Consider the following 11,267-nt stretch of genomic DNA (forward strand, 5'->3'; position numbering starts at 1 on the left):
TCCATCTGGTATTTCACACAGAGAAGTTAACAAATCAAAGTCATTGCCAAGGTCCAGGATTTCAGATTACTATGGTTGCTGGTAAAGGGCAAATCATGTACATCATCTTGACTTCTAAATGTTGCATTTATTTCATTTATCAGATGACATGTTGCTTTAGAATAACGCAAGTACCTGGCAGACCTTGGCAAGTGAGTGAGCTAGGAATTAAAGCCAAGTCATGCATCTAATTTGGCTCTGTGAGCCAAAACATAAACCAAGCCTGGGAGCTGACTGCACACATGCAAAAAGAAAAAAAAAAAATTAAAAAAAGCACATAAGTCACCAGGTGAGAAATGTGATAATATTCTCACAGGTTTAGTGCTTATTCTGGCTTGTCTTCATTGGCAACGTTGGAGTCAGACAATGCAAAATGAATGTGTGGCCCCTCACTGGTTCTTGTCTCCTAGGGATGAAATGAAAGATGTAAAAAGAGAATTAAAATTTTTCTCAGACAAGCGTAGCCATAGGTTATTGCCTGAAAAGCATTTAACAGATAGAAGAAAAGGGTGAATTATTTTTTCATTTGATGGAATATGTGTGCTGGAAATTTTGAAAATGTTGACTTAAGTTGCCCAGCAGGTTTTATCTCCCCCATATGCGTGTGAAGCATCAGGGAAGGCAAGAATGCTTAATTAAATGCAGTTTAGGACAGGATTTGGACTTGCTTATACCAAGTGGATCCTGGTAATAGAAACAAATCACAGTTGTTTCTGAGAACATGACTGTCCTAAAAATCTGAGATAGAAAACAGCTCTACCATGTGCTTTAAAAATAAAGGGGAGCTCTGTGGCACATATGTGTGTAATTTATGCCCAGGAACAATTTTATACTGTCAGAAAAATTAGAGAAGCACTCATTAAATTAGCTAATCCATCCTTTCCTATCAGATAGTTCACTCTGTCACCACAAGCTTATTCTATATGGTATATTTCTACAGGGAAACTGAAATATCCCAATCCAGCAAGGTACTTAACCAACCAACTAGCTTTAAGTGCAGATTAATCCCATTGACTTCAATGGGACTGTACAGGTGCTTAAAATTAAGTATGCACTTAACTATTTTCCTGAATAAGGGCCTAAGTGTTTTTAGAAATCGAAAATTTGCCTTGATAGACAATTTCCTAGTCTAACAAGTCTTGAAAAAACCATTTTCTCCCTCAGTTTATCCCAATGCTCCTGTTTCTAATATATGCTAAATCATCTTGGTTTCCTAATCATGGTACCCATACCACCCTGAATTTTTCCTTTTCATGAACAGCCTTCCAACAGCCTTCCAACAGCTGTAGGTGGTTATATCCTCTGACACCATTTACCAGGCAAAATATATTACATATATTAAAAATATAATACCATAATATAAAAAAAAAAGTTAAATATAATAATTAATATGAAAATATGTTATAATCATTACTAATGCCTTTCTCTTAAATCTGTCTTGCTCTTGATGATTCAGCTCCTTCTTATGTGGTGTCTCAGCTTTAAGTGATGTACTTAAGACTCGTAAAAAAACCCCCCAAAACCCCAATATGGTAAAATCAATTAACTTCAAGTATCATAAAAGTTGAAATTTGGTGACAGTAGCCAGGTCATAGCTTTAGAGTATCCTTAGGCCAAGCAGCAGCCTTGCATGATATGGGACAACCAGCAGCACTTCTAAGGCTTTTCTGTGATAAAACCCTGATTCTCCAAACATTCCTCTCATTTGCTATTAATTATATGACAGAAGAGAGCAAGAAGCTCCCTGAGAAGGAGATGCATCCCCTGTGAGATGGGTTTTTTCAGGTGTTTTATCTTTGCTTTAGATTGTTGCAAAGAAATACCGCAACTTCGAGTTCCCGGCGGAGATGACGGGGCTGTGGCGGTACCTGAAGAACGCGTACAGCAGGGATGAGTTCACCAACACCTGTGCAGCAGACAAAGAAATCGAGCAAGCCTACGCAGATGTGGCCAAGAGGCTCAGCAAGTCCTAACTGCCCCCAGCCATGGCGCTGTATCCCCTCTTACAGACTCTGCTCCTTGTTGCCTTAACATGTACTTTATCGTTATGCTGTCTGGTTGGCATCTTCGTGACTTCACCTGTTCCAAGTGTATTGGGCAGTGACAAATCTGCCTCTCCCTGGAGAAAAGGGAAGGCAGCTGTAGTGGGGTGGGGGGTGGGGGTGGACACCCTTTGAAGTCTAACCCAAGATCTGGCTCAAATAGTATTATTTGCAATCAGTATTGGAAATGAGTCCACTTGACTAGTTTCTTGTTCTGTGTTGGGGGTACATCATGACCTGCATCCTTTAGAGTTTTAAAAATAGCTGAAATTTCAGGTAAGAGAGTTAGGAACACATAGAACTTGGTGGTTTCTCTAGATTATGGTTCTTCTCTAGATTATTTCAAGGACGCTTTTTCCTTCAGTTCTATTAAGATCCTTGAGGCAAGAACAAAATTTAGGAGAGAGAGAGGAGAAAAATAGGAGTTTGACCCTAAAGCAGAAATGCTCTTAGCAGTTATATTTAAATAAACTCTCTGAATGCATCTTCTGTCTTAGCAGGCCCAGGAGTTTATAGGGTATTAATTTTTAACTTGGCGCAAGAGGGGGAAGCCTGAGTGAATATGTCAGACTTGCAGATGCTACTCTGCATAAAATTTGCATGGTGTTGTTGGATCCAAATGTTTAAAGCAAGAGGGTGAAAGAGCAATTGAGCAGGCAGCCCTTGGAAGAGCAGGGCCTGTGCCAAGATGCCCAGTGGATCTGCTGGTTGGTAGAGACAGACAGACACAGCAATAACAGGGGCAGCAGATTGACTCCAGCACCCACAGAGGGAATTGGCACAGCAAACCAAACCACGCAGGATATTGTCATCTTGACTGCCTGGTTGCCAGTTCCTCTGTAATTGCTATCTTGGGAAACTTGGATCAGCAGTGGGAAGCTGTCGCTGCACATGGATTCCAGGCAGGGGAAGCGCTTTCGTCGCCTTGGGCTCCAGATGGGTCACTTGCAAGTGCTCAGCATCTCACCCCAGGAGGAGTTTGCTGTGAGAGCCTCAGAGAGGGCAGGCTGGCACAGTGAGAGGCAAGTTTCCAGCCAGGAATTCAGCAAGTGTGCTAGCAGAAATCCGTGCATGGTGCCTCAATCCCACTCATCCAGGCCTTGCCCAGCCAGGTTCTGCAATTCTGAATTAGGCATTTTTTCCTAAAAGAGATTATTTTCCTCTGTCTGCAGTGCCTGCCTGGCACATCTGCATTATACTGGTGATTATTTGCACATTTCTTCAGCAGATTCAGAATGACAGCTCTTTCACTTGAAACTCATGTGCTCCAGTACTACAGGAGAGCACATGGTTCATGGATTTCAGTTTGTGAAGGGATTTATTGCTGTTTTAAAAGATAAAATAAAGCTGAACTGTAACTTGATGTGGCTCCCCTTCAAATCAGAGCTGCTAAAGCTGCAGTGATTTGATGGGAACCCTAATCTGGTGAGCTGTGACCAAGGGGAACCTCACAGCAGAAATGTTTGCAGTGAGAGAGCTGGGAAAGTGGAACAACATCGAAAGCCAGGCTCTGCCCTATGATGCTGATGAAAATCTGAAACCATCCTTTTGCTTTAGTGGGATAATTCCTCTTTTCACACTAACCCAGCTGGGAGCAGAATGTTGCTCATTGACTGAAGAGAGTTTGTGGTTGACTATTGTTTCACATGCAATGGTCAATTTGTTCTGAACTTTCAAAACCTTGGAAGAAAATCCATGAACTCCCAAGTCTTCTCCTAGAATGGGCTATTTTAGCAGTGGCTAGACTGGAGGGCAAAGGCTGGCACTCCTTAAAATATTGCTGAGAAATCAGCTGGCTCAGAGAACACTAATAGCAGCCAGAAAAATCGGATGAGATTAGAAGTATCTGCACAAGCAGATGTGGCTTGTTAAAAACATTTCTTCATGAGATTGAAATTACTGTGATTTTATTTTATTATTTTTTCTTTTTTAAAATTCTGGCAATTATTTATTTATTTATCTTAATTGACTTGATCCTTTCTTTCTGTCATTCTGGTTTTTGTTTTCACTCAACATGTGGGTCGGGATGGCTTGGTCAGTTTAGAAAAGTGTTATTAGCAAAGCTCTGCAAGTTTGTTCCTAGAGAAAAGTCTTCTATCTGATCAATGGTCCAGGGGATTTTTTACTCTCAGTATGATCCTGTCAATCAACAGAAACTGCATTTTTCTCATTTGCCTTTTCCCAAGTTTGCACTTCAGTCAGTAGCTTTTCTTAGTCACAGTTTCTTTGAACTTTTGAATAAAAAGATGTAGATGCAGATTCTTACTCTCTGCTTATTATATTTGTGTCCTAAAAGAAGACTGTCCAAACATGCAGCAGATCTCAGGCAGGTGAACCAAGGTCTGCCCTGATTTCCACCTCAGAATCTTCACCATTTTGCTGAATCTCATAGTTCTCAAATTCTCTTATAAGTTTGTCTCTGTTTTTCATAGAAGAGGGCCAAATCACAATCAGTTTATTTCAGTGACCTCAAATTGCATCTGTCTTTAAAAAAATTATGTTTAAAAATGGTTGGGCTTATATCAAAAAGAAAATTATCTATAAATGAAATGAACTTCTTCTGAGATGATTTGCATGTTCTTAAAAACTTTTTAAGGTTTCATAATAAAATCTAAAAGTCCCCAGGCTGATTTCCTTTCAATAAACTGCAAAAAAATCTTTAAATATATTAATTTTTCACAGAGTATTCCAAAATATCTAGATAAAATATAATGATGGATATGAGCAATTAGAGGGAAATGGAGCAGTTTTCAGCTACAGTGCCAGTTCTGTCTGAATTAAAGTCTCACTCTGCATCCTAACTTTGCATTTTACTTATAACTCTATTATAGGCTGATCCAAGATCATGGACAGGTTCAGGCATTCCCTGACCTTTGTTTGGGTTTGAAATCCAAGCTCATGTTTTCAGATCTGTAACTTTCACTCACCTTTGTGCTTCTTGGCTTTATCCATTGCCAGAAGCAGGAAATACTGGAAATCCTACATAGAAAAGTGTTTTGCTAAGATTTTGAGCTCAGTTCTAAAGGCTCAGGATCCATCACCAACAAGATTGTAAAGGGCTCCAGACTCTTTTAGGCAGAGAATTTTTGGTGACCTTCCATTGTATTTAGAATTATAAGTAATAAATATTAATCATACAGAATTGTATATCTACATTGGCAAGGCAGCATTTCTGAAAAGAATCTAAGTGACAAGACAGACATTGCAGATTTACAATAACTTTGTTCATAAATTTTTTGTAAGATGTAAAGAAAGACATAGTGCAGAGAGGGAAGAAGCCAACAATGTGGATTTAATCATCTACATTTCAGAAATGCAGACCAAATGTCTGTGAAGATGTCCATTTCATCCAAACATTTCTTAGATATTTATTTCAAAGCTCCCTGCTCAGTCAATCCAACACTCCATTCATATTGGAAGGAATATTGATTTTTCTTCTATTAGCAGTGGTATGGGAGTTCTTGAGGCTCCCATAGATTAGTTACCCTTATTCTCTGTCAGAACTCTTTGAATTGCCAAGAGGTCATTTTGCAGCACAGGTAGGACTAAAGAGTATCTCTTTAAAGTCTATTTAAACCAGAGCTTCTAAGAAACATTTTTTCCTATAGAAATCACATCATGATATTACTTTATCAGGTCTAGTGTGGAATATAGAACTACTGGTTACTCCTCTGGTTGCATCAGCTGAAAAGTCACTGCCAGGGCAAGTGACAGTCTATAGCACAAAGAAAATAGACAATTTTGTTTCTTACAAGAAAGTTGAAGTGAATTGCACATGCTATTTATTTTAAATATATATTTATTTTATTTTAACCCCTAAACACCTTTCTCCCTCTCTTGTCTGTGCTCAAATTCAGTTCCAAGTTAGCCATAACCATTTCCTTAGTGACAAGTAGCAGGATTCTTGTGGATGGGCACAGGAGAAACTGTTTTAGTGTAGCCCTTCCATCTGGTGGGATGAAGCCCCCTGTCTGCATCACCTGAGTTTGGCTAATAAACTGAGTTGAAAGTACTGCACAAATTTAGCCAGTGGAGATCACACTCCTGTAAAACCAGAAGCACATGGAAGCATTATTAAACAAAAAAAAAGAATTGGTGTTTTAAAGAAAAAATAACCCCTAGGTCTTGTGTCCTCCTTCATGTGTATTCTTTTAAGCATCAGGAAATTTGTCTTTGTTTATTACTTTTCTAAACATATCCATTATTCTTGAATTGTTTTTTTATATTAAGAGCTATTTTTCCAGTAAGATTTTGTCTCTCTGCTGAATCTTTCATCTCTTCATTAATTTTGATGTCTGCAATGACTTAGTAATTCCAGAGGAGGCAGGAAAGCTGGGAGGTTTATACTTGTTGAGAAGTTGAAGGAGGTAATGATTTTTTTTTTTTGGAGAAAACAGCATTAAAATAATTTCTAAAATTGTGTCTTTTCATCTGGGATCCTTTAACCAAGAGTTAAGTAACTGTTTAGTCTGGACTCTGAATTTCAGCACAGACATGAGCATGGAGCATGTTGAAGGCAGCTTTGCCTGGGGGTTTCTCTCAGGTAGTAGCCATGTTCCCTCTGAGTCACAGATTTCCCATTTCCTCCTTTCAGGAGGGCTCTGCTGGCTTGGACACTGAGCTAGGACAGCCCACTCAGCACTCAGCAGTGAAATGAGGAGTCCTGCTCCCTTTTCTCCCCTTCCAGCTCATGTGCAGGGAAAGCAGAGAGCCTTAAGATGTTTTATTCCCTTGTCCCACATTCCAACAACACTCAGCCCCAGAGAAGCCCAGAAACCCCATCCAGTTCTGTTTTCCAAAGCTTGATATGTCCATTTTTTAACATGTGACGTAAAAGCCCGAATAGTCCCGTGTAACCCCTCAAGCATTTCCCACTCAGGACTCAGCAGCCTCTCAGAGACCACTGCAATCATCTTATTCCCCTGTTGCCCCAGCTCATTCTCCTTTCACCATTCACTGGAAGGATGCTAATCCTGAAAACACTCCCAAGGATGCATTTGAATGTGGTGGATTTGAGCTGTGCTCATCAGCTGAGCAGCTCTGAATGGTGGCATTGTCACAGCTCAGCAGGTTGTGCCTCTGCTGCCAAGGGGACCCACCACCCTCTGGAGGAGCCAAAACTGCTCCACCAGTGATGCTGCAGCCCTGATGAAAGGTTTGAGGGCCACCTTTCCTCCAGCCTGCCTCCCTGGCTGAAGTGTTGGAGCTCAGCTGGAGCCATGATCCAGCACTAATGAGCATTTCTAGCTTGCAGCATGTGAACAGGGACTAGTGATGTGTTAAACATGTGCTTGCTTGCTTGCCTGCCTGCCTGCCTGCCTGCCTGGAGAGGGGCCTAAAAGCCATGACAGAAAAGCCTGTATTAATGAAGGGCATTATTATTCTCTTCCCTTTGAAATCTGGTGGCAGAATTCCCAGTGGGGGAATTCCCAATAGGAATTCCCAGTAAAGCCAAAGGTGGTATAAGCATGAAGATGTTTCGGGTGCAGAGAGAACAGAGAGCACTCGGGGAGGAGGCAGAGTGGTATAAAGGTTCATAGTGCAGAGAAGGGCACCAGGTGGTGACTGCAGGGACATGAGCAGGGCTGCCAGGCTCTGCTCTGGTCCCATGGCGGGTTCAGAGTGGAGCAGGGCCCAGGCTGTGCTGGCAGTGCAATGCCAAGGCGTGTTCTGCTGTATCTCCAGCCACACTCCCTGTGGTGGGATCCCACAGCACAACGATGCCTCCATTGTGTCTGCCTCACTCTTATTATGAAGTGGCTTCTCTAAAGAAAACTAAGAAGGGTGGGGGATTTTTTTTTTTTTTTTTTATGTATACATGGAGTAAAAACAATCCAAATATGCTTTAATGGTTCTCAACATGATACTGTCAATTCTCACCACAGGGTGGAATTTGTTGGTGGAAATTAAATTAAATTAAATTAAAACAGAAAAGCTTGGCTGTTGCTAATGGGCACTACTGGGAGCCCTAAAAGCAGTTTGCAGTGTAGAACCATAACAGGAGTGAACATCCTTTAATTCCCAGAATTGCTTGGGTTTCACAGGGTCATTTTGGCCTATTCTGCTGCACTGCTGAGAAGTTGCTCTTTCCCTGTCTCTCTAGGTCCATAAACTCTGAAGAATTTGGGAAATGGCTACAGGCACCAAATTAGTCTTTTTCTTTTTCACTCCTTTTTTTTTCCTCCTTCATTAAATTAACTACTTTAGTTTGGAAGTTAGCAATAAGTAAGTAGAATTTGCAAACAGCAGATTTCTCTACTCTTTCATTAAGAAAGTTTTAAAGAGCATTCAGGAAATGAGAGGTTATCTCCAGTTTTGGGAATAAACTGTGGTATAAAATACAAATGTAAGTGGGATTCTGATTAAATTATTGAAGCAGAAAGATTGCAGGTATTTTTAAGGAGCATGTTAGGAGTAAATGAACAGAATATTCCAGATACTGCAATAGAGGCTTCAGTTCTAGTTTCTGGTTTGGGTTTTTGGGGCTTGTGTTTGGTTTTTTGTTTTTTTTTGTTTTTTTTTTTTTAATTACTTATTGTACAACATAAAAACTATATATACACATATACATATATTTATATATTCAGAGTATTTATCTGCATTATTTAATTTAATAATGCTGTGAAGTTTGTTGGGATGGAAAGTGGCATAAGGAGGAAAACTTACACTTTTGAAACAGCGCTATTATTTCTGTGTCTTTGATTTGGTTCCCACTGGAATAAACAAGAACCACACCATTAGCTGTGTGGAAGCAGGATCTCAACTTCACAGACCCCGAAACTTTGGCAGCCCCTTGGAGGGCAAGGTAATTTGGTATTTAGCAATCCGAGCCTTGCAGTGGGCACAGCGAGTTTTGAAGGCATTCAGAGCCGTCCTTGGGTGAGGGAGCGATGCTTGCAAAGGACCCCAGCGAATCCCCTGCTGTTTTAAAATGAGATTAAGCCATCATGAGATGTGGACTGGCTAACCCCAAACCAGACACGTTCGCCTGCAGCGCAGCCGCTAAATTGGTCTGACATCAGGAACCGCAGCGAAGGAGCTTGGCCTCAGAAGTGAGTCAAAGCAGCATCTTTGTCACCAGTCATTTTCTATTTATAATGACACAGATCTATTTTATAATCACGGGGAGGCACAACAGGAGTGTGCTTTGTTCTGCCTAAATCGCATTTCTCGTGTGGGTGCGTTTAAACACAGCCCTTGGCCCCTTGCCCCACACCACACACACCCAGGGCGGGCAGTTCTGGCACAACAATGCACACCCTGTCGTGCTTGAATGCTCAAAGCCTCCAGTGCTGGAGCAATAAACTCCTGCTAAATGGCTTAAAAATGTTCCCTTAAGTGCACCGAGCTGCTCTGCTGCTGCCTCACTTCTCATTTCCAGTGCTGCTGTGTTTCCCAGCCTTGTGTTTCAAAGAAACCAGGAGTATGTTGTGTTGTTTAGTGATGGAAATTGCTGGGCGTTATCGACTGTAAGAATTTGGGATGAGAAACCCCACTCCCCAACCCAACCCTCTTTCCTGGTGCAAACCTGGCAGTTTTTACTCCTGACTGTGTTTTCAGAGGCAATGAACAAATTCCCAACAGCTGCTTGGTTTGGTTCCTGGAGAACAGGTCCTCATCTCTGCAAACCCTCAGAGCTATGATGGTAACCCCCCTTTGCTCCTTTTTATCCTTTCTTTTTTATTTTTTTTAATAAAGGGTCCTGCTGTGTATTTCCTAGAAAATTATGATTTTGTTATCAATAGATTTCTTTTTGTGACCCGTTTTCAGTTCTAAAGCCTGAAGATCAAAACCAAGTTGCAGAATAAGATTTGGGGGTGAGCAGAAGTGCTTTTTTCCCCTCCAAAACCTAGTTTTCAAATCCTGACTCATCTGGAGCACAGTTCTGGTTACTTTGAGGAGGTCTGAGGTTGAAGGAGAGGAAGGGGAGCCCACTGAGAGAGGATAGCAGGAACCAGTCTGGAAGTCTTAATAGATATGTGGACAAGTTTCCTATCAGTGTGTGAGCAACCTGTGCCCCAACAGACCCACAGTTGCTTAGACCTGCACTGATATTGAAAGGCAAAATTTGGGCAGTGAACCTTGACGTGATGGTCAGACATTGATACCTCTTCAGGGCATCATACAGGCAAAAAAGAGCTCATTTGAAAGGACACTTAAATTTTTAGCTACTGGTCAAGACCTGAATTCACATGACTGGATTTTCTCCTCCAAAATGTCATTAATCACAGAAATGGCTAATGGCTTCTTCAGGGCTCCCACCTGAAGTGCTGGGCTAAAAGCAAGATCTGAAACTCATGTGGAGAAATCAGGAATTACCTTTAAACTCAGACCAGATAAGTTTCAAAGGAAAGTAATTTATTTGTAAACAACTATTTTATAGTGTCTGACAGTGAAAAGTAACTGTGTATCCAGAGGTCTCCATCAGATAAGAAAGCAAGCCCAGATCCCTTTGTGTACTTGTGTTTTTCAGTCAAGGAACATCCTCTCTTAATGTGCAATTTTAGATTAGAGTGCAACCTCTTCGGGTAGGAACTCTATATTTGTTCTCTGCATGTGCAGCTCTTTACATGACAGGACCCTGATTAGGGCCTTTGTGTGCTGCTCTAACCCTCATAATCTGTAATAATAGGAAAAATCTATTTAAAATGTCATTGCAGTTCACGTTTAATATTATGATTGTGAGACTCTGTCAACTGTGAATAAAATACTGTCCTTTTTGTATAATAGGTAGTATATTTTATTATTGAAGAGTTAAATTTAAGTTTTAAATGCAAAAAAGTATCTGCTCATTGTTTCATTTTAAGCTTTTGAATATAGAAGCAAATACTTCTTTTGTATCCTTCAAATGAGTATGTGTTAAATGAAGAAACCCACCTTCCTGAATTGGAGCTGTTTATAATTATATTCCAAGAGTGATTAACGCCTTATAATTTGAATAAAAGTGGTTTATTTTCTCATTGGGTTATTGTGGAACTTTGTTTAATTTTGTAATTTTTTTTTTTAAACAGGCAACTTTTCTTTGCCTGCAAAAAAACCAAATGTGAGCTCAGAGCTTGAATACAGCTATATTTATCCCTTACTCTAAGATTGGGATATGAGAACTGGTGTGATTATAATATACATCTATAAAATAATGGAGGGGTGAAATGGGGTGTGACCATTCACTATTTCTCATATCAGATG

The 11,267-nt window shown here is 40.5% G+C and overlaps 1 protein-coding gene across 1 annotated transcript in view; it reads left to right on the forward strand.

The window, feature by feature from the left end:
• The window catches only part of CLIC5 (chloride intracellular channel 5), a 58,874-nt gene extending 47,830 nt beyond the window's left edge, over positions 1-11,044 (forward strand). Inside the window, exon 6 of the mRNA XM_071447163.1 lies at positions 1,845-11,044. Coding sequence (XP_071303264.1) covers positions 1,845-2,012 — 168 coding nt within the window. The 3' untranslated portion in view covers positions 2,013-11,044. The remainder of the gene's footprint in view (positions 1-1,844) is intronic.
• The last annotated feature ends 223 nt before the right edge of the window (positions 11,045-11,267 follow it).

The sequence above is a fragment of the Agelaius tricolor genome, unplaced genomic scaffold, assembly GCF_023055355.1.
Source record: "Agelaius tricolor isolate 1412-34295 unplaced genomic scaffold, bAgeTri1.0.p SCAF_1, whole genome shotgun sequence".
In the NCBI taxonomy this organism is placed as follows: Eukaryota; Metazoa; Chordata; class Aves; order Passeriformes; family Icteridae; genus Agelaius; species Agelaius tricolor.